The sequence below is a fragment of the Oryza brachyantha genome, chromosome 12, assembly GCF_000231095.2.
Source record: "Oryza brachyantha chromosome 12, ObraRS2, whole genome shotgun sequence".
Lineage (NCBI taxonomy): Eukaryota > Viridiplantae > Streptophyta > Magnoliopsida > Poales > Poaceae > Oryza > Oryza brachyantha.
Genome location: NC_023174.2, coordinates 962923 through 987235, shown reverse-complemented (window position 1 = coordinate 987235; position 24313 = coordinate 962923). Strand labels below are relative to the sequence as shown.

General features: G+C 39.0%; 2 protein-coding genes and 3 pseudogenes across 8 annotated transcripts; 2 read left to right on the top strand and 3 right to left on the bottom strand.

The window, feature by feature from the left end:
- Window positions 1-806: 806 nt before the first annotated feature.
- LOC102707733 lies at window positions 807-2413 on the bottom strand (annotated as a pseudogene).
- Window positions 2414-2918: 505 nt separating this feature from the next.
- On the bottom strand, window positions 2919-12914 carry LOC102707452 (probable apyrase 3). The gene is made up of 8 exons (XM_006664230.3): window positions 12484-12914; window positions 6978-7106; window positions 6340-6396; window positions 5955-6253; window positions 5026-5117; window positions 3982-4196; window positions 3375-3558; window positions 2919-3294 (listed from the first exon to the last, which is right to left on the bottom strand). The coding sequence occupies exons 1-8, from the start codon at window positions 12742-12744 to the stop codon at window positions 3185-3187; spliced, it is 1347 nt and encodes a 448-aa protein (XP_006664293.2). The 5' UTR covers window positions 12745-12914; the 3' UTR covers window positions 2919-3184.
- Window positions 8876-12099, top strand: LOC102711208. 7 transcript variants are annotated; one of them, XR_001551636.2, is made up of 5 exons: window positions 8877-9237; window positions 9883-10371; window positions 10682-10802; window positions 11523-11584; window positions 11741-12097. XR_001551636.2 is itself a non-coding variant. In XM_015843214.2 (5 exons), the coding sequence occupies exons 2-5, from the start codon at window positions 10324-10326 to the stop codon at window positions 11831-11833; spliced, it is 459 nt and encodes a 152-aa protein (XP_015698700.1). In that variant the 5' UTR covers window positions 8883-9237; window positions 9883-10323; the 3' UTR covers window positions 11834-12095. The 7 variants fall into 7 exon arrangements, 2 of the variants coding, with proteins under 2 accessions (XP_015698700.1, XP_006663766.1); XR_423961.3 differs by having other exon boundaries at window positions 8879-9237; window positions 9883-10441; window positions 11741-12096; XM_015843214.2 differs by having other exon boundaries at window positions 8883-9237; window positions 9883-10441; window positions 10639-10802; window positions 11501-11584; window positions 11741-12095.
- A 3547-nt stretch (window positions 12915-16461) lies between the features above and the next one.
- Window positions 16462-19031, top strand: LOC102707176 (annotated as a pseudogene).
- Window positions 19032-19865: 834 nt separating this feature from the next.
- On the bottom strand, window positions 19866-20579 carry LOC107305449 (annotated as a pseudogene).
- Between the last annotated feature and the right edge of the window lie 3734 nt (window positions 20580-24313).

Below are 24313 nucleotides of genomic sequence, written 5' to 3'. Positions count from 1 at the left end.
ATCAATACAAATCTATAACCAAACATAATTATATGTTGACCACACTTTACTATTTCTAACTCAACATGTAATTTGTTTTAATTATATAATCATGGACGTGCAGGGAGTAACTACACCTGGTAGTACCAAACATAAACTAAACCCAACTTCATAAAATATAAAATAAAAGTTATATCTGCCAATTTAACCATCCGAGTTAAATTATTATCTACATGCCAAACAATAATATATTATTTTTCCAACCAAGGTTTCATGCATATATCTGCTTGATTCTGTTTTTAAAAATTAAACCAAGGTTTCATATATCTACTTGATTCTGTTTTTAAAAAATATCTTTTATGTAAATGTTCCGAGACACAATGCTGTATTTGCTTGGTTTTTAAATCAAATAAGATGCATGTAAATATTCTGGGACACAACGGTATACCTAAAATATAGGTACCATTCCATAGTCCACACATAGGGAGGTTCATCCAAACAGGATCATTGCGCACATGCTAAAATTAATTAACTATATATAATAACCGGCAACTAAGAAAATATAGTAAGATTCTATGATAACTATACTCCGTGTATATATATTGCAACTCTAAAATTTAAAGATAGAGACCTGGGCACAGATATCAAATAATTCATCCATGTCTGGTCTTCCAGCTGGTACTGGGTAAGCTAATTACACCTTATACTGCTAATGAAACCGTGAAAACAAAAATTGTAGCTATATCTATCTATAAATTCTACTGTCAGTCATCCTCTAGACCTGTTATCTGAAAACTGTAATCTTCTAGGCTGGATCAGCTCAAGAGTTAGGAGCAAAACTTGTATTTGCTCGCGTCAAGAATGATCTGCCGGAATCCTCCGATGGGCGAAACCAGCATCAGCAGCACTCCGATGATGATGAAGAACTGACCAAGCAACATACAACGCAGTAACAGTAAGAACATGATTAAAACCACTGATTTGATTTTTCAGGAACGTCAGTGAACACTGAAACTTACTATGTTCATGGACCACGAGAAGCCGTACTTTGTGGGCTTGCGGATAATCAGCCAAATGATGCAGGGAATCTGCAGCATCAAACAGCACATGCATGTACGTTTAAGCAAATAATTAACCAAGAATTAATGTGTTTGGAGGAGTAGTTGTTGATGCAGCACTGGCGATGGAATTAACGATGGGTGAAAAATGAGATCGCTTACGAAGTAAGTGGTTGGCGCGAATCCGAAGCCGCCGAAGAAGCCGAGGAGGCCGTCGAAGAAGGGGAAGGTCATGGCGACGACCATGGTGAAGGCGACGTAGCCGGAGCGGGCGACGACGCGGTGCGGCAGGCCGGGGCTGAATTGGTACTTCTTGACGAGCACCGTGCCACCGTCTCGATCATGTCGAACACCGGCATGGAGTACACCTGGTAGCCGCCGATGACGTGGATGACGACCATGAGGTTGGCCATGGCCACCAGCCACCGCGGCTTCTCCAGCGAGATGAGGATGTTGGGCTCAACGGCGTTGCCGAAGGTGTAGTAGCCGGCGAAGGCGACGGTGAAGTAGCAGAGCGCGACGACGGCGTAGGCCACCACCACGCCCAGCCACATGGGCTTCTTGGACGGCTTCTCCGGCGTCGACCGGATGGTGGCCTGGATCTCCAGCACCACGTTGTGGCCGGCGAAGGCGAAGCAGATGGCGCCCAGCGCGTTGAGCGCCCCGAACACGCGCCCCGCTGTGGTTGTCGCCTTGAAGCCGTAGTCAATGGCGGCGGCGGCAGCCGGGTGGCCCCTGACCACCGAGGTGAAGAAGGCGATCATGGAGTAGCAGAGCGACATGACCGCCGCGGCGGCGGAGACGGCGGAGATGGAGTTGAAGTTGGGGCACTGCGAGAGGACGAACTGCACGGAGGCGAACATCATGATGTAGAAGGTGAGGCGGATGTCCATGCACCGGCCGTTGCAGCTGAGCTCGACGAACTTCTTGAGCGTCTGGCCGCCGGTGACCATGTAGACGATGTCGGTGCCGACCTGGACGATGAGCTGCAGCGGCACGATGAGCCACAGCCCCAGGCGCTTCCCGAACGCGTGCTGCCCGAGCTCGTGGTACCGGTCGGACCGCTTCCCGGCCGGGCACCTCCTCGTGCATCTCCACCATCTGCCACAGCGTGTACAGCGTGATCCCGAACGACGCGGCAATGGCGACGGTGCCGGCCGCCCACCCGAGCTGCGCCATCGCGAAGGGCAAGCCCAGCACGCCGGCGACGACCATGGCGGTCACGTTGTGGAACGCCGAGTAGTACCATACCACTTGGCGGTGCGCGACGACGTGATGGGGAGCCACTCGTCGAGGGTCACGTTCTTGAGGCGCTCCTCCTCCCGGCGCTCCCTCGCCGTCTCCACGTACTCCTCCATCACGTCCGTCGCCGCCATCCCGCCCGCCCGGTCGGATTACCTCGCCGGCGGGAGCGGGTGTCAATTTTCAGGGAAGCAATCTTGTGTTGCATTGCCTGCATGTTATATAGGGTTGGAATAGCCCCAGCCGTGGCGTACAGATGAGATGGTATGTGCACGTATCTGTCCTGGACTCTGCCGAGTTCATGTTGGCTGATCACATCACATCCGTGGAAGCTGCAGGCTCTTGTTCCTGTTAAGATATTCTAACAGCGGCAAAGTGTCAAATGGGCCGCCCAGCCCGGCCCGGCTTAGGCACGTGCCGGAATGTGTCGGACCAGAATGACCCGATCAACATGTCAGGTCATGCCGTGCTGGTTCATGGGTGGCACCATATAATTAGTTTTTCTTATGAGAAATATAATTAGTATTTTAAGAGATGGGGTGGAGCGTCCCACCTGAATTTCATTCAATAATGCAAGAGCCAAAATTCATCTTAGACATACGAAAACAAACACAAGCCACGCAAATTGGTTTAAGTTAAAAGTTTATTATGCATAGGGTAGGTGAAAATTGCCATCCAGTGGAGACAACAAGTGCTTCTGCTCCTTGATCCCATGAGCCCAAAGTATGGAGTCCTTGACACATTTGTGGAGTCTATAGGTTTGTTAGGCTTGTAACTCATACATTATTACATAAAAGTATAAAGTTATATACATTATTCTTCAATAAGTGTCACAAATATATCATACAATAGTCATCACATACTAGGTACCTCTCAAATTATTCATATCTCTTGAAGCTGTTTTTTTAGGGGGACACAGCCTCAATGGCTGTACCCAATGGCCACGCCGCATCAATGTAGTACTCTCCATGCTTCACCTTGGCTACCAACGTTATCTTCTTATTTGAATCTAGACCTAATTATCCAATATATATGTTAGTGCACTCATCCCAATTGGCTGATAGTAACATTATCCACAGATATAAGTGTACATACCGTAGCCATCTACGAGCAAGGAGTACTGATAGATGAGATCCATGCATAAGTAGGCATGATCGCGAGCTTTGGGGTATGCTGCCTTGGCTTCTTGTATACTCATTCTACAAACTTTTTCTGCACCATCCTTGAACGCTGTTGGGGTCGACTTTGCACTAGGAGCGTCATTGTCGATGAACCCAAGCTTTTTTTTGATTAAAATAATTTAATTAATATATGCATGCGAGAGAAAATATATTCCAGGTTTAATTTATCTATGTAAATTAACTACAAAACCAATTAAATTATAGATATTAATTTACATGTAATTGACCAACCATTAGTTTGAAGCATGCCTCAAAACTAGAGGTGTTTTACGATGATCTATAATTACACTTGAACTAATATAGACCATTTATCTTGTTTATAATCCAATGAATCATATATATTTATTACTACTACACCAACTATTAATAGTAGAATATTTTTTCTATTAGTACCAGGACTCTAAATCAACGGTTGAGATTCCTTGACCAGCTATGATCATCATAGAATACTAACACTAGAAATCATAGTAAAAATACTTGAAAAAGTAATATAGTTGGTTAATGAATTAATCAGGACCTACATTGGAGGCCAAGTAGTAGAAGCCAGATGCAACGTAGAGGTCATCCTGTCCTTTTCCACCACCGCCATTCCAGACACCGTTAAAGGTACAGTTTTTGGTTTTGCATGGCGCATCGAGGTTGAGTGTATTCACTACATCATCTCTGCAGTTGTGGTAGTCTGCACCTTGTGGTGCGGCCGTTGCATCGTACTGCTTCCCGTTGTAGGTGAAATTACCTTTTGTCCAATGACAAAAACAAATCAAATAATTATGCATTAAATAATTGATATGTTACGATGCTTCATAGACAAAAGGATTTGTAATCTCTACAACTTAAGAGTCGAGTCACACATCATCCATTTTTGTTGCCCATAATTTTGTGGTATATATACCAACAGTACATATTATTAATGTAAATGATCTAAGACTGTACACTGATTTTGGGGGTGGGAAGGGCGGAATTATGGTAAAATCAAGTCATAAGTTGTTGGGAGTTTTCCTAATCCTGTTCGATCAAAATTCTCATTCCCTCATCGTTCACCACGGGCCACAACGTCTCACCGCCAGCCACACAAAAAAAGTTACTTTTTCTAGCTTTGTCTAAATTCATTTATCGATAAATGTATATAATTTATATATATATATATATAGATTCATTAGCATCTATATAAATCTAGGCAATGCTAGAAAGAGTTATATTATGAAACAGAGAGAATATGTTGCTATTGGTTGAAGTGAAATACAAAATTAATATAATGATATTTCTAATAATTTAGCAATTCCAAATATATCTTTTTAGATACAGTGGAATATAATGCCATTATATTGCACCATAAAAGTTCTTGAAGAAAAAGATAACATTTCCCAGAGAAAAAAAACAGAGGAAAAAGCTATCGATTAAGAAAAGATCAAGTGATTTATGCTAAATCCATACCTAGCCCGTTTGCAGTGGTATATGTTTGTGCTTTTTGTTGGATTCACTAACTAGCTCATTTGTTAGTGATATTGGTCCGTTGGAGTGCATTGGTACATAACAATTATTTAAACTGAAAGCTAGCTAGTTACCATTAAATCCGTGTAACATGCAGTTGCTATACTGTCCTGTCTTTCTCTTCAGGATCTCCACACGAGCAGCCAAACCACCGTAGCGCAAATAACTGAACATTGTTAAAAGTGATGTTAGGGCATGTTCAAAGTAGAGCCTAATGCCAATTGTTTCCTCACCTATGTCAGCAACAAGAACTTACCTCATAGAGCATGAGGTAAAATCAGATACTGCCTCATAGTTAATACAACAAAAAAAATTGTTATTACCATAATTTCCTTTTTCATTCACCCTTGTGCAACAAAATTTATTTTAATAAATACTCAGAGAACTCCAAACTATTGTCACGTATAAACAACTGCTTTTTTCTTTCCACCATGTTATTATTTTTACTTCTATGATGACAGAGAGAGTTAAGTAATAAATGTCTTTGCATGTGCAACTAGCTTCATAAGAGATGATCTTTTGGTTTTTTATTTGAAAATACCAAATGATATAATTGGAAATGGAAAAATAATTTAGAAATAAAATTTTTATATGCGTGTTCTTAGTGATCTAAAAGTAAAGACTAAAAAATAAACTAGCTACGATGGAAAAAACCCAAATCAATTCCAAATTTAAACCCAAAATTCATTTTGCTTGGAGCGCAAGTGAAAAGATGAGTGGGATAGTTTCCATGGTAAGTTGAGACATACAAGCTTCAAGTCGTTCACTACTAAACTTCAATAAATAAATGCTTTAATTTCTTTAAAGAAAACCACATCTTGTACTTTTGAAACTTGAGTATTCTTGAGCTTTCAGTGGGTTTAGATGGAAAACATGATTAAGGGTCTCTTCGTTTCACAGGAATTTTACAGGAATTTCAGAGGAGACAGTTCAATTTCTCCAGTTTCCTGTAAAAATTCTGTAAAACGAAGAGGCCCTAAATTGCAACACGGGCAAACGTGACCTGTGGACATAAATGTTGTAATCTTTTCCATTGAGATACTCCTTCGTAATGTAGGGATCCTTTCCATGGGGCACTTTTGGGGCATTAGCAGCAGTGCTCGACGAGATGGCGTAGGCCATTTGCACTGATGCACCTCCAAGATCAATCACACCAACTGTTTTGGAGTAATCCCGTCCTAATCTATCCAGCAAATAGTTGAGGGCAACCCACATGTAAGATCCCTCCTGAGACCCTGTAAGAACATTGATCCAGTTTGGGTTGTACTGATATTTGCTTTTGCTATGAACTACATCCCTGACCTATATATTAGGAATCAGAATAAGAAATGGTTTTGAGGTTAATTTGTATAATAATATGATATGGTTTTGGAGTTACACGTACGCACCGCTTCTAGTATCTGGTTTGCCTTTTCGTCTCCGACAAGTCTGAGTCCAGCAGTGGCCTACAGGTTTGATTGAAATTTAGCAAGGAATTAATAAGCTAGATTTTGAGAGTTGTAGTTTTCAGGCCATTTTGTTCCATGCCAACATATTTATCTTGATGACATTTGGTTCAGAAGGAAAACATTTTCCAGCTTGGATGATATCCAAATTTGTGGCCCGGCAAGATATTGTCTACATCTTTTCGCTTCTGCTTTTGCTTATAATTTAAAATTTTAATTTTTAATTTTAATTTTGGAGTTATTTTGGGGTTTTTTAACTGAAGTTCATTTTCTAGCCTGGGCTCTTAGATCACTAAGAATACATATATAATTTTTTTATTTATAAATTATTTTTTGTTTGAAAATACGACGTTTTAATTTTTCCATAGAAAAACCATATACTCACCCCTTGTATCCGATTCTTTTTTTTTAACTAGATGATGCACAGATGAGGGACCACTTTAATCGGAGTTTTAGAAACAGCTGTATATATGTAGTTAATTTCAGAAAAAAAAACTGTAAGTTAAATTAAGTTAGTGACAGATGCATGTTTTGTGTAATTAGATGTGAAGAGTAAACTAAGTAATTAGTTAAGTACGTACCCCCAGTCTAAGGGGAGTTTTGTTGATGAGCGGGGCAGGGACAGCCTTATTGGCGTCGTGAAGCAGCGGCAGTATGGATTTTGCTGCCTCCTGGGGTCGTCCAGCGTAGGAGCTCAGCCCGGGATCCACCTGCAATAGTATAGTATAGTAGTAGTATAATGTAACACACAAATTTATTATGTTTATCTTTACCAGTTAAGTAATACGTACGTATACATTTTATAATATTTATCTTCAACGTTTGGCCCTCGTCTTATTTAAAAAAATATGATCAGTATTTTTATTCTTATTAGTGATAAACTTTAAAAGTACTTTACGTATGATTATTTTATTAATTTTTAATAATATTTTTTAAATAAGACGTATCGTCTAAATTGGGACGGAGGTACAAGTAGTTAACACTACAAGAAATATGACCTTCTGTGACGAATTTCTCGTGACATCAGATCTATTTGTCATTAGCACATTTTATTTTATAACGATTGGTATGAGATGGGGTGATTTAGTGACGTAAGAAATGTTTTCGTCATTAATACTAACTAGGAATCGTCATAAAGTGTTTCAATGTTACGTTGTGACGAATATTAATCTGTCATAAGGGGCAAAAACCAAACGTCACAGATTTATATAATGCATTTCTAGAAAAAAAAAGTTAAAGCAATTTAATCAAGTGAATTAACGAGGAAACTAATTTTTACTTTAAAAGTCACGGTTGAAAATATTTTTGTAATATTATAAGTGGTATAAATTAATTTCTGAAATTTTCTGTGAATATTCGAAGCTCAATAACTAATTTTAATACCACAAACTTCATTTAACGAATTAAAATAAATAGAAAACAAATTAAAATCTTTCTCTTTGTCCTTGGGCCTTATTCAGCCCAAGTATTACTGTCTCCCTCCCTTAGCCCGCAGCCTCTCTATCCCTCCTTGGCCCAGCCCTTTTGCTCCTTCCTTGCCGAGAAGTCCATTGGCGTCCCTCCTCTCAATTCATATAATTTTTTTGATAATACATTATTTTTTAAAAAAATTGTCAATAACAAAGTTGTATAACTTATCAAGATCTACAACTTTTGTTTTGATCATTTTACTACGTGACTTTGTTTCAATAATTTGAATTTGAATTTCAAATTATGACAATTTTAAACAACATTTTCGAATACTAAATGATTTCAACTGAAAAAATCATCAGCAATAAATTTTTATAACTCATCAATATCTATAACTTTTATTTTAGTCATTTCTCATTCGATAAAGTGATAGTAACACTTTCACAAAATTTATACATTTGTCTTATAGTTTACAGAACCATATAAGAGAGATCTAAATTTTATGAACAATGCTACTGTCACTTTATCGGATGAAGAAATGACCAAAATAAAAGTTATAGATATTAATAAGTTATACAATTGTGTTGGTGATGACGTTTTCAGTTGAAATCATTTATATTTGAAAAACTTGTTTGAAGTTGCCATAATTTGAAATTCAAACTCAAATTATTGAAACAAAGCCATATAGCAAAATGACCAAAAACAAAAGTTATAAATCTTGATGAGTTATACAACTTTATTATTGATGACCTTTTCAGTGGAAATAATTTAATATTTGAAAATATTATTTGAAATTGTCATAATTTGATATTCAAATTTTATATAGGTTAATCAAACTCAGAAGGAGAAATAACCAAAACAAAATTGGTAGATCTCATTCAACTTTGTTTTTGACAATATTTTCACATAAGTTCATTTAGTATGATAAAATTAGATTCAAAGTTTTAATACATTTTGAAATTTCTAGGTTAAATGACCATTTAGTGCAACTAACTTGTATAATAGGTCTGTAGATAGCAAGGTTATTCTAGTAAAACCACATCAAAATGGCTACTTCCCTCGACCCTAGCCGATTCCAGATCTCGTTCCTCTTCTCTCCCCCAACCGCGTCGGCCTCGGTACCCACCATCCCCCCATCACTCGCCGTTGATTCCATCTTGTTCGCTTGCCAGCACCCTCCTACCCGTCTCCCACCACCGCTCATCTCCCACCGGGTCCCGCCGCCGTCGCCGCCGCGATGTCCTCCTCGAGCCCTTGACAAGGATGGCGCCTGGAGGGCGCGACGGCTAGCGGTTTTGCTGCTGCTCACCGACAGCCGCGCGCTCCTCATCGTCCTCACCGACGGCGCCGTACCTCTTCCTCCGAGCCGGCTGCTGTTGCTGCTGCTCGCGAGCGCGTGAGCAGCCAGGGAGCTTGGCGTCGTGTTGACAGGTGCGTTTTGCTGCAGCCTTTGCTGATGCGTTCTAGCGGTTCTGCTCCACTCCCTAGCCTGCGCCCTCCTCCTTCGAGCCGGCTGCTGCTGCTCGCGAGCGCACGGCCAGCCGGGGAGCTTGGCGTCGTGGTGACAGGTGCATTCTTCTGCAGCCTCTGTACATGGCCTTTTTTGTTTAGGATTCAGGTACCATGTTCAGATGCGTTCTGCGGCATAAAAGCTATTTTGTGTTGTCTGGCTCCCAATGTGGAACAATATATTTCTTCTATGTCATATTTTGTTTGCCTATAATTCTTTTATTAGGGCATGTGATTATTCAACCTAGGTCAGATCATCTACGATGGCAAGATTTAAATCTTATATGCAACTGCATATCGCAAAAAGGGATATTCAGAATTTTTGGATAAAATCATTTGCTTAGAAGATGCATAGGGCAATTTATTTAAACATCCGAGTAGTTAATGTCCTTTCCAGGCTCAACATATGAATAATATAATTCTTTTTCTACTGTTTCATCCAAGTATTTCAGTTCTTACCGTTTAATGAGTCCAAGTATTTCAGTTCTTATCGTTTAATGAGTCCAAATTATAGCTTGGCCATTCCAGTGAACATTCTATTATGTTATTCTCATTTATACTATGCAGGAGTTCAATCACGCATTTCAGAATGAAATTATGACTGAAGAAGGCAAAGCAGGCGTTCTCTTCTGTTGTCTTTTATACAGTAGAAATGTGTCCTTTGACTGAAATTAATCTTTGGTTAGATCATTAAATTTGCAGTCTGTCAGTATTTACTTATTCCATTGTACCATCTCTCTAATACAATAATACTATCAACTTTTGTCTTTTAATCCTAATCAAATTTCGCTGCATACAAATACGGTCAGGGCATGCAATAGCACCATGACTTAATCGTACAGGACAATCTATAGTATCACTGCTGTAATTAAATTGCACATGTAATTACACAACTGTAATTCTACGCCTGTGTATGCATGGATGCTCCACCTTTGATTCAATTACATAGCTATCTTTTCACCTGTATGCTGCTCTAGGCGCCTCCACTTACCTTCATCATGTGGATCAATGCACAAACTCATATCAACCTCTGTTACTATTTTAAACTGCTTTCAGGTACACCACTTCATCACTAATTCACTGAATTCCAATTCCTTTCTACATTTCACCTGTCTTCGAAACCTAGGTACACTAACACGCAGAATATATTTCCCTTCTTGTTTTAACACTGATGTATATATTCTCACTCTATATTCAAATACACCCTATAAGAAATAACAGAGGCACGTTTTCAAGTTCAGCCATTCCACATTCTTATTTTCTATAATATGGATAGCTGGTCTCTTTGGTGCACGAAAATATTTATAGAATACTTTCTTGCAGCAAACAACAAACTCAAATTTGCAGATCTTTGCTTTTGCGCCAGGAATGTTAGCTTATCAACTGCCCTTAAAAGGCACATCAAGAGCCTTGCACAGTGCATGCAACATTCAAGTGAAGTCTATGTTGTCAGTAAGAATGAAACGTTCATGAAGCAAGACAGAGTGGTTAGCCCCTTTTGCCTATTTATGATCATCTTATGTTTACAGTCATCAGCTAACACCCAGTTTCCAACGCAGTAGTTTTCAAAGAGGTTCTCTATAGACCACCTAGAACAGCTCATGACTGGTAAAACAAATGATATCCAAGTGCAGACATTAGAACTTAGAAGGCCCTTCAACAAACATGATTCTTCATAGCTCAACAGACTATCCTTGCAACCTAAAAAAAGTATGGACAAGTTTTGCGTTGAACGATGGCATCAGCCTAGACACAATATGCATTTTCCAGTTTTACAGGACAACCCATCTAGGAGCAACCGTCAATATCTTCTGAAGATGATGTCAGTGTTGTCTAATGCCATGCTTTTGTTAGCAGCATGGCTCGATGTCTCCATATTACCTGCTCTTTATGTATTATAATACCCATGTTATGGTAATTAGCCTTGTGCCTTATAAAGATGTTGGCACTGCACTTACCAATCCATTATGCCACTTACATATGTCAGCACTGCTACAAAGACCAAACAACCTACATAACTATATATTAACTGTTCACTACTAATCTGGTTGTTTTCACTGGCTTTACCGAGGCGGCGCACCATTGGCGTGCCCAGCCCTCTAGTCGTGATTCATGTGTTGCATTTTTCTCAAGCACAATTGTTCTTTGTTTTTGGTAATAACCCTTGCCCTGTTTAATTCCTTAGACTTATGCACTAACTCTGGCAGCACCACTCGACTTTTGGACGCTACTACTATACACCAGTGGACTTGAAGATGAGAGCATTGTGGTATTACTTTGATCTTTAATTGTCTGCTGTTAGCTCATTAAACAAAATGCTTCCTTTTATTTTCTTGACACCATTCCTATTCTGTAGACATGTGAAAGGTCATTGACTCAGTTTCTGTTGTATTAATTGTTGCCTGACATCATTCCTATTTCGTAGATCTGTCAAAGGTTATTGACTCAGTCCACTGGTGGCCCACCTGGTCAATCAACATGTGATGTAATTGAACTTGTTTTGGATAGTGATTTGTGAATGTAATTAGTTGATCATGTAACTGACTTGTGGATTTTTTTTTTCTGAATATGTGGTCGACTGTTTTGTGAATCTGTATTAAATGCAAGCGAGTGCATGTGGGCTGAATGTTGTTAATTGGGCTACAGGATGTCAGATGTGTGGTTGTTAATTGGGTTGAATTGGATTTTAATTGGGCTTAATCTTTTTGATATATGGGCTTCTTGAGCGCATGGCCCAAATGCAATTTCATTGTAATGCTTGGGCCTTTTGAATATATATGACCCACTCTATAGATGGATTTGGTATAATTGGGATGAACTTATAGAAATCTAATTGGACCTACAATAGATAGCTTATAAACAGGTTGCTCGCTACGCGGGCTTTACCAAGGCTTAGCCCATAAACAGGCTGCTCATTACATGGGCCTTAACACGCCACGTGACATCTTATGACGATTTTTGGAATTGATGGTGACGAAAATAAATGTCATAGACTTATGACGATGGAAGGATTGTCACTAGATTAATGACGAAAAAAATAAGATTTCGTCATAGAACATCATTAGATTACAAAACGTGATGAAAAAAAATTAATATTTGTGACGTAAATGAAACGTCATCTATCATAAGATCTCTTGTAGTGTAATAGTAGAGATTAGAATAGATTACCTTAGCGAAGACCTCGATGTGGTCGCCGATGTCAAGGAGGTCCAACCTCTTGACGTCGAACCTGAAGACGTGCAGCCGCGTGCCCGTGCTGCCGGCGTCCAATATCACGACGTACCTCCCCGCCTTCTTCCCGCTCTTGCTCATGCTCATGGCGCCGCCGCCTCTCCGCCCGAGCACCGCCGTGTCGGCGAGGGCCAGAGGCAGCGACGACGATAGCAGGAGAAGCATCGCTGCTGCCATGACCGGCGCCATTGCTAGCATGCAAGCTCTATGCACAGGATCGAGTGCAGGTGATATATGTACTATTCTGGCGTGTATCGTGTCAGGACAAACAAGGGTGCAGGTTGGTTTTAAAGGGAGATCGATCGAGAAGAATATAAAGATATTTGTCGTTCGATATGTTTATAATTGCTCTGCATTTCAGCCCCTCAGACCGACTCAACCAACAGTCATTCGAATGCTATCAGTGTCACCCAAGATCGTCGGTAATTATAACTTCATATATACTACTAGTACTCTACTACATTATTAGTGTAAAGCAATTCAGTCGATCTGTGAGTGATCACATGCATATGTGCTATTCCTAGTGCGTTTGCTTTATCGACTGATTGGCTAAACGCATTGATTCTTGATGTCGAGCGTGGAACACGATAATATATAGAGTATATTCTTGGTGCTGAACATGAAACACGATGATTCCCTGCATACATATACTGTACCACTTCTTCTTTCGAAAGAAAAACAGTCGATTAATTATAACATCATATATAAGTATGCTTATTCCGTCTGATCGATCAGCATCCTCCATCTTGCTTCCTCTCCAGAGTTATTTCACTTTTTTTTCTAGTAATGGAATAATATACTTGATCCGACAACTACTAGTAGTGCCAGCTAAAAAAAAAGTCCCAGGCAGTAAGCGATAGGGTTAGCTTTGCGGCGGAGAGCTCCAAACAGAGCACGATTATTATGGTTTTTTTACGGTTTTAGGCGGTTTCTAGCCGTGATATTCGCAGTTGGGTTTTATAATCCCTGGTATGCGATGGTTTCTCCCACTAGTGATGCTAAGTTTTTCAAGGATTTTAACTATTTTACCAAAACAAAGGTTTACAAGTGTGAGATATCTATACTAGAGATATCCGAAGACCACACGAGTACGTACGGTTGAAGGGGTACCGAATAGGAAGGAGTTTGTATCTATACGGTATTGACCAGGAGTTTGGTAACTACCGGATTGCATGCCGTGAGTATCGGACCCGAGTCGTAACCGAACTAGGATAAATCTTAGTCTTATCAGATTAAGACTACCATATCTGTAATCCCTACATCTCACTACGGGGCACCCCACAAGGGGAGAGTTCCATGCATATTCAACACGATGGCCAAGCATGACTAGGGTATTATCTCGTACAGCCGAGAGCCTAAACCTGGATAAATCATATACTTCTTCTTCGTCTTAACCATCGAGTTCTGAGCCTAATAACCACCCTATAAGTTTCTTGCCGACACCAATCGTCTACAACAAGAATTAAGAAACTGCATGCCCGCGTTTTACTTAACAATGGGACGCACCAATCGATTACAAGATACTCCCTCTCTCCAACAATATAAAATGTCTAAAGTTTTCTTTAACATAATTAAGATTGACACCATCATATTTTTGCCTATACATATGCTTATAAGCCAAAATTTGAATTTTTATCCTTAAATTTAAAATTGATTTTGGTTTCTTTTTATTAAAGTTTATTTTCTAACCTTGGTTTTTAGATCACTAAGAATACATATATAAAAATTTTATTCACAAATTACGTCATTTGGCTTTTTTTCCTGAAAAACCAAACAATCGCCCCTGAGAGAATAGAGGGTTGTGATTAGTTGAGGTAGGAAACGTGCAAGATTTAAATTATACATGATTGTGGTCTATTCACATAAGTATGTAGGTGAAGATGCCCTTATATTATTCCATAAAATTCAAACTCTAAATGTCCTTATATTTCTGGACATGGGAGTAGTAATTATTACCACATCTATTGCTATTTTCAAAACCACTTTATGTATATTTTCTGCACTATTTGGATCTTAAAAATTATTGCTTATGTTTTATATTATAGCTACATCTAGCATTTATACTAAGAATAATGCGAACAATTGTAATCATCTAGAAAAAAAAGCAAGAACCAACGACATAGCTCAAGAGAAGAGGAACTCAAATAGTAACCACAGAAAGAGCCCACATATGTGTGCCCGTTCATTTTACTCCTGTATTATAGAACTATATATTATTAAAATCTTAATGAAAATGTGAACTGTTTTTAGGAGAGCTAGAGATTCTAGAAAAACTGTAAATGACAAAAGCTCCCCCAAAAGGATCATAGTAGCTCACGTTGCTTAAGTTGAAGGACACTCAAATTGTGATTTAGTTCATCTGGTTCTTTCTTATCTAGATATTTTTGGTGGCATAATTTGTTTTTCACTAAAGTTTTTGAAAGTTTAGAAACACACATTGCATGCATGATTTGGAAAATACTCCCTCTGTTCGATATTGTAAGATGTTTTAGTCATATCTAGATTCATCCATAAATCAATAAATATGTTTTATACATGTGTCCGAATTCATATTAGCATACATATGAATCTAGGAAGGACCAGAACATCTTATAATATGAAATGAAGGTAATAGTAGTAATAGCTGATGTATGACATCATGTTTGTTTATTATATTTGGTTTGAAACTAACATTAAACAAATGAAGTATTAGATTCAAGCTTTTGGTGAACTCATCACTTGTCGATCAATGATTTAATTGATGATGCATGATGAAAGAATAAAAGAAAAATGGCTGCTAGACTGTGAAACATTTCAAGTGAATAGTTGAACATACACAAGTCTGAAATTCAAATCGCGTATGTTGCACGGCTTTCATATTGTATTTTGTAATATTAACTATTAGTACAATCTACTCGATTGTGTGGAAGCATCTTTATTGGGCATATATTCTTCATTAAGGTTTGTGTTCAATTTAGAATTAAAAATGCTTATCAGTTGCATTCTTAGGGTGCTTATGTGGCTACTATGTTTTCATCTGTATATTGCTTTACTTATTATTCTAACTTAACACAACATATTTATAAGGCGTGCAATTAGTGAACTAATAGATACTAAATTGTTGAACTCATCGTTGTTTACAAATGTCCATACAATTCAAAGTTACTTTGCATGTTCAGTGGGATGGTACTGCTCCATAGATAGTAACTATAAAATTTATTTAGGTGCACACGCTCACATCACAAAATAGTGAGCATGTTTCTATGTGTATTCAACATTCATGAACAAATGTAATAAAGAGTCTGGTGCATATGTCATATCTACCATTATTGTAGTAGGGTTCACTTTAAGAAGCATATGCATTGAATAGTTGTGTGTTGCTTTAGTTTAAATTCAAATTGAAAGAAAACAAAGTGTGTGTTAATTGCCTCATTTATTATGCCACTCTTTTCTTTGGTCTGCAGTGCATAAACAACTCAACGTTTACTTAAAGAGTCAAACTTTATGTCATATTTTGGATGTTGTGCAATAAGTGAGCAAATAAATAATTATTTTTAACTCTTTGATTCCAAGTATTAGCCTATAAATGTGCATTCTAAATTCAAAATCCTAACCTCTAAATAATGGAAAACACTATTACTATAATAAGTAGAAATGCATTTCTTTATGCGGCAAATCTTAGGTGTAGTCTACAAATCCCTAAATGGTAATTTGTTTTGTTACACATGGCAAAACTTCCATTTTTCAAGTCATGTTGAATAGCTCACTCTTTCTCTCTCTAAAGAATTCCAAAACCAATATAAGCAAGCAACAAAAGTCAAATCCTAGTATATAGTAACGTGTAGAGCGGTGAAACCGAAATATGGCTCAAGCATTGAAGGAGTAAACCACAAAGAGAGGAAACCGCCTAGTTCTCTCATAAAACCATGGGGAGCTATGCTTACACTTTGTCAGTCTTATAATCGAGTTCCCATCCCGCTTCTCTTCATTGGGTTTCCCCTTCTCCTAGCCTCCTACTCATCATCCTCTTTCCCTCTCCAAGAAAAGAAACCATCAAACCATGGAGAAAGAGATAGGAGAGAGTGGTTTCTCTTCATCCATGGGCGCCTACGAGGCCACCAAGGTGGCTTTTGCCCGGCTACAGGTATTTCACCCTAACCTTTCCTCAAACATCATCAGCATGCTCCTCGCCAAGGACAATAATGAGATTGATATGATTCGCCTTGCATGTGGACTTGATAACCTCCTTCACCCTATCATTGCCAAGGCGTGTACTAATGACACAAACAAGCATTCATCTCCTCTAGCCTCTTGGGGCTTCCCATCCGCTAGAGGTGAGAAGACACCATTCGTGGTCAACAAGGTGGGTAGTGATGGAGGTAAGGCATTCCTCCCTGAGGAGTATGGTTGGAGGTTACCGATGGGTAACATCTCACCAAGCACCATCAACACCCATGGATGGAAGCCATGTTTGTACTTCAAGCAGGGGATTTGCAAGAATGGATCCACCTGTCGATTCCTTCATGGATTGTCTAATAGTGATGAAGTAGTCGTTAAGAAGGACATGGTGCCCACACATGCTAAGGTTGTTGTGGCACGGGCACAAGAAATGGAATCTACTTTCCCTATCTCATCAGCGCAGAAAGGCCTCAATCTCCAACTCTGTCACCAACAACAAAGTGACTTACAAAGGTTTCATCTTCACTTCCATAATATTTTAATACTTTAGTTTCATGTTCTTCATCTACAATCTAATCTGTATTTTACCAGGGGAGTGACGATGCATTTGGGCAGTGAGGACATCCAAAAATACTCTGCTCAGACACCTCAGATAGACAAAAGTGATTGGATCAACAACCATAATGCACGACAGATCTACTTGACCTTCTCGCCTGATTCCATTTTTAGCAAGGAAGATGTTTTTAACTACTTTAGGTATCATGTATTCCACCATACATACTCTTTTTGATGCATCATATTATAATGCTATAGCCATTTATAGTTTAGTTAATGCAATATATTATTGACTTGTTTGTGTTGTATGGGGGCAAGCAGCATATATGGGATGGTGCAAGATGTACGCATCCCGTACCAAGAGAAGCGCATGTTTGGCTTTGTCACCTTTGCTTGCCAAATGACAGTGAAACTTATTCTTGCTAGAGGCAACCCGCATTACATATGTGATGCACGTATTCTTGTCAAGCCATACAAGGAGAAGGAAAAGGTCTCCAACAAGTTCAGGCATGACATTCATTGCCTTATTCCACTATTGCATTTGCAAATATTCTTTTGTGTCTACTTTTTGTTACTAAAAATAACTTTGTTCAATTTTCTTAAATTGTAGTAAATTTCGGCAACCTCACCAGAGTAATTTCTCTAGCTACACAATTCCCAATAGCTTGCTTGACTGTAGGGGTTCCTTTGACTTACAACAACGACATATTGGTGAGCAGTAATATATATCCGACTTATGTATTTTGATCAACTTTTCACCATAGTTACAAGGAGCATTACATCGTGTTAGGACCAAGAATATTGTACAAGGATATAGCAAGCCATGATTCATTTATAAGGATGAACTTAGAGGAAGAGCAACAAGCAACTGAGCAGTGGAAACGTTGCTTAATGAGGCTTAAACTTCTCAATCTACAGAACAAGGGCTATCATCTCAACTCTCTCATGGCCATGGGCTCACATGTGCCTCTAGGACAAGTTGATCGCAAAGATAATGTTAATGAGAATGACAATCCAGTCCACTTGGAGGACACAACAACCCAAGGTCTAGTTCTAGTCGTTATAATTTCGTCTATTAATCAAGTTGTATCTAAATTGTTACTTCTTGGTATTTTGCTTGTAGATAACAGGCTAAATGGGATACCTTCCATAAGGGAAACTGCCTCTGGTGCAACCTCTATAAAAGCCGAGCACACCATCAACTCTATGGAAGAAGGGGAATTTGGTGCTAAGACAACAATACCTGATTATGTTTGTGGGTTCCTCGAAAGGTACCAGGACATAGGCTATTTCACTTGTGAAAAGGAGAGAATAGTCTATTTGACTTGTTACCACTTTTATTTGCTATATTTCTATATATATATATTGTAATTCGCTCTGACTTGAGCAAATGTTGCTTTGGAAGAAAATTCAAAAGAAGGTGAGTATACTAGTAATGACGTTGATCATAGTTTTCTATTAAAGTATCACAAGCATAAGAAATGTAAATGCAAGTGGTAGGGTAAAATAGAAAAGAAACTAATTAGAACAATAAATACCTATTAGTAAGTACTTGTTGTGTAAGTCATGCTAATTGTGGAGCGAGTTTTTGAAATTCATATGTTTATTGATGTTTTTTTTGTAGTGAAATGAAGTACAATTTACCTGATAGCCCATTCTCATCCCCCACCAAGGCTTCCAATGTTGTAGCAGCAACTTACACCAGTAACATCACCATCACTAGCCCTAATATGGTGGCTTCAAATCTATTCTCCCCCAACATTCACCCTTGAGTTGCCCTCTACAACTCATGATTCCTTCAAGTGCCAAGGTAAAACTCCAAATCAATATCTTCCCTTACTTCTTCAAAAAGTACATTATTGCACTTCCATGTTACATTTGCAATTGTTGCATTAATTGTTCTTATTATAATAATTATATAAGAAAACTTATTTTGTTGACATTACATAGTAAAGAGGGGGCATGTAAGGGCGCCTTTGTTTTCGCTAAGTAGCAGTAGTTCTGATCTTTTCGGAGTACAATAAAAATTAAATAACCTAACATTATATATAAAATTCGCCTCCTATCAAGTTTTTTTTACCAGAGTCCTATCAAGTTTTGACGACTGTGTTATTGTTTTCTTTGTGTTGTGTGCAGGGAAAACATTAGCAAATTATAGTTGAATCATACATATGCAGAAGATGACAACAAAGCATGAAAGACGTTTAGCTTGGTTTAGCTCTAGCCTTAGGTATATGGTATTACTATAGTTATAGTATTGTCTTTTAGCTCCTAGAAAATTGGTATCAAGAAAAAGAACAAAGTATTACTTGTATGCTCTTTTGAACTATGGGTCTCAATAAAACAAAAAACATCATAGTTCATGAAGTACTCCCTCCATTTTTTATTTGATTTCATTAACTTCTGGATCTGCGTTTGAACATTCGTTATATTTACAATTTGTATCAATATGGAAATTAAACTCATGCTTATAGTTCTTATAGTAATAAATCACAAGAAAATAAATAGTAATGATATAAATCTCTTGAATAATATGAATAGTCAGGCGTAAACCTTAAAGTCAATGACATCAATCAATAAAGCAGAGGGAGTAACAAAAAGTGGAGAACACAATTCAAGAAGAATGTCTACATATACAAAACATTGGAAAGAGATAATAGTATAGCAACATCTGGTACTAATAAACTACTCTAGATAAAAATGATTCACGAATTATTGGTACCTAGGCTTGTCCAAAGGTGGCAGATGATCCTTCACAAGCGGCAAGCCAAAAACTCTCCATCCACATAGACAGCCAAGGGAACTTGTCAGTGGTTATTAGCTTAACATGTTAACAAATGGAAGGGGTTCCGGTGACAAAGTCGACAAATCCGATCCTCTCTCTTTCAAAAAAAAAAATTCTTCTGGTGAAGCTCTTGCTCTAGAATCAGCAACTGCTCCATGGAAGCTTTGTATGCATCCTCTTGCTCCTTGCCTTGTGTGGAGAGCCACTTCCAAATTGAAGGTGACAACTATAATTGTACATATATGGTTATTGAAAAGTTCATACATTAGAAAAATAAATAAAGAAAATTGTTGACCTTTTTCGGCCCAAATTTGGAGTAAAAACATGTGTTGGCTCATTCATATGGATCTTCAAGCAAGATATGGTGACCGAAGTTCTTTCATATGTCATTGATGAATTCTAGAATCGGTTTGCTTTGATAGATCAAGAAATGTACCTTCTTATGCACAGGGAGTCAGGGATTGCACTCTAGAAGCAAGTTGCTCTTGTTCCTCACATCCTCCTACTCCATGCCTTTGATCCTAAGTGCTGACATCATTTTGACAAGGTAAGCGCTTGACGATATGCCCAACAACTTCACCTTCTTATCTCCCTCTCCTAGTTCTTGGTGATCCATGGTGTAGACTGCAGAGAGCAATGTTGTGGAGAAGATTAATCTACTAGATATGTTCTTTGGTACTAGTGATTTTCTTGTGGAGAAGATTAATTTCAGTCTAGCTATTAGTTAGCTTTGGTGGATTGAATTTCAAATTGTGGAATACCTGTACTAGGGGTATCCATAAACTACATGTATACATACAGTCGTAGGGGTACCGAATAGGAAGGAGATTATATCTGTATGGTATCAATCGGAGTTTGGTAACTGTAGGATTGCATGTCGCATGTATCGGATTCGAGTTGTAACCGAATTAGGATAGATCTTAGTCTTATCAGATTATAACTCTATCTGTAAGCCCTATCCTCCACTATATAAGGGGGACAGGGGCATCCCTCATGAGGAGGGAGAGACAGACGGCATATTCAGATCGACTATCTTCTAGTTGATCTGACTATAATCCAATATAATCGCCAAGCAGAAGTAGGGTATTATCTCGCTAGTCGAGAGCCCGAACCTGGGTAACCCTGTGTCTTCATCCTAACCACCGATCTTTACGCCTCGTTAGCCACCCTATATTTATTGCCGACATCCAAATCATCGACACAAATACTCTGTATGCATCCTGTGCAGTTCTATTCCATTAATCCATACAAACGTTAATAAGATAACAGGTGTTAATTTCATCATTTTTATTACAATCTTGAGATATTCCATTAACGATCTGCAAGCAATAAACTATACTGCTTACAGAGAGCAATCATACGGTGCATTCTTTAAGTAAAAAAATTCACAAAGTGCATTTAAAGTCGATATGAACTTCAAGTAGATGTGTTGAACACTTCATAATCTGTCTGCACATAATTTGTAACAGTAAGGGCCAATTGAATAGAAAACAAAGAAAGAAATCACACGTGAGCATGATTATCTTGTGCATGACAGTTAAGCTTTAGAGCAACAAATGAAAAGAAAGCACATGTTCAGTATTTCGGTTCTAGGGGATTACATTTATTAAAATCACAGTGTGCATCTAAGGTTTATCTAAAAAATTAAATTTAAGTGTGTGAATCAGTGAATGAAAATACATTTTTTAAAATTTTTTATTTGAAAATAAAAATTAAAAAGTATCAGAATATGAGCTTTAATTTTCTTAGTTGGTCTCTGATGGGCCTAGCCAGCAGAACAACCATAAAAAACTAGGCCCACACTCCCCCTCTATGGCTCCCATTGTTTCACCTTTTAGAAGAAAAGCGAAAACGTGTTTTTGCAAACGAAAAATAATTTGCAGGTAAAACTTTTATATACGTGTCCATAGCGACTCAAAAGCGAAAGTTATAAAAAACACGATAAAAAAAACCACAAAATTAAACCCAAAACTAACTTTTAAAATTTATATTTTAGCTTATAAGCAGTGGTAACTGCAAAACGATTGCAGCCTATGTCTCTTCCATTGGCTCTCTCATCTCTGGCTGGATCAGCGGATACTCTATCCCCTCCCGCCACACCGATAGGGCTCCTTTAAGGGTATGGCACAATTGCGTTCTTTATACAGATGAAAATGAAAGATTTTCTAACTTTTGCCAACGATAAAATTAACTGCTAAAAAATTAAAACTCTATTTTTAAACTATGAGATGATAAACTTTTATATAAAACTTTTAAAAAAAATGCACACGTGTAAAAACCAAAGCAAAATCTACGTAAAAGAAAACAACCCATGTCCCTTTTTATGTCTCCGATCGTAGATTCTGCTATGTCTTGGACTATTTGTGTGTATTTCCGTTTGAGCAGACGAGACAGAGGGGATGCTTGATTACGTTCCCTACCGTAGAAAGGGATGAATTTTTTTAGTTTTTAATTTTATTTATTAAATAATTTACAAAACTATATTTTTATTTCTAAAATTTACGAATTTAACCTCCTGCCGCCCTCCTAGAGGGAGGAAAGATGACGTGGCAGATGACAGGGAGAGAGCCGGGGACGGGTGATGATGGCACGGTGGCAGTTTTGTAGTTTGGCCCCTTACAGGCAAATTGCTAAATTGCCGCGCGCGCCAGGGAACAATCAGACCGTGAATCGGACAATTGAACCGTTATTTAATACATATATATATATAATGTATGTAAATGTTTAATCAAAAGTGCTACCTTAGCTCAGTGGTCACCTCCACTCTCTTCTATCATAGAGATTAGAGGTTGAACCCTCATAGGAAACTCTGGTCTACTAGATAGAAGAGCGTAACAGTGACCACTCTGACATCCAAGAACTTGTGATTAAATAATTACATACGTTATTCATATATGTAAACCGTGGTTCGATTCAACCGTCCGATTCATGGTTGGCCCTTTCCGGGCATGCACTCTTTTTTCCAATTTGCTCCCTTACTGCCTTTACATAGGGTGGCAAGGGGCTAAACCAAAAAAAAAAATGCTCAGCCGCCGTTAGCGGTTGTCCCTGACGGTCCTCCCACCGTCTGCCACGTCATATTTCCACTCTCTGTGAGGGCAGCGAGAGGTTAGATTTGTAAATTTTAGAAACAAAAATATAGTTTTGTAAGTTATTTATTAAATAAAATACAAAACAAAAAATCGAAAGGGAAAGGAAAACAGAAAAGAGTCTGAGTTGGAGGCAGCCAAATTCCTGGTGGGCCGGTCCGAGTCGGAGTACTTACAGGCGATGGGGCTGGGTATAAGGCAAGGCAAGGGCGGAGAAAGAAGATACCGAGGCCCAAGCCCAAGAGAGCGAAACCCTAGCCACCGGCCGCCGATCCCCAATCCATAGCGTGCTTGGACTTGGAGGCGAACCCAAGGATGAGGAGGCGTGCTGCTGCTGCTCCACAGGCCGATGGGGAGAAGGAGCGGGCCAAGAAGTTGAAGGCGGATGAGGACGAGGTGTTGCTGGCCTATCCGTCGCTCAAGGACGATGGGAAGAGGAGGAAGAATGGTGAGGAGGCTGGGGAAGGAGCAGGTGGAGAGGCTGCTGTCCGTCAAGGTCACCTTGCCCACCCTCAGCGACAAGGTCATGGCCATGCCTGCCCACGAGAAGGAGGTCCTGCTCCATGCCGCCGAATCGATCAGGGCGGCCTCCGTCACCATGCGCCGGGACCAGGACCTTATCCGCTCCTAGTTTCTGGCCAAGGGATACGTCGACGTGCTGGATAAGCTCTCCGACGACGACGACATTCCACTATGAACATGATCAACTCGTCGATCTCTAATCTGCATTTACACTTCACTGAATTTTGTCGATTTAGGTCGGTGTTCCATGTTAATCATACTTTAGAGTTAACAAGAAGGCACTCGAGTGCTGCTGGTCATTTGAAAGACTGAAATCCTGGAGGTAATAAAAGAAACCAATACTTTGAATTGTCGTGTTGGGCCCTTCAGCATCAGCAAAACCAAAAATCATGGATATGGTCTACTGCTTCTTTTGTACTCCACCCATGAAGCCTCTTGAAGCTTCACCAGATTTCTGCTTTTGAAATCGCCGAAAGATGTTTGATCACTTTGCACTGTGATGTAGGAGCCGCTTGGAGCACTTTGAAATTTGCAGTGTGGCCGCTCGGGAGGCTAAAGTGTAAACTATTCCATCCTATCCTAGCTAAAGGAACATTTATTCCGCATCGGCATAATTGAAGGTTGCTGAATTTCGTGCTGCTCAAAAGTGACTATATTC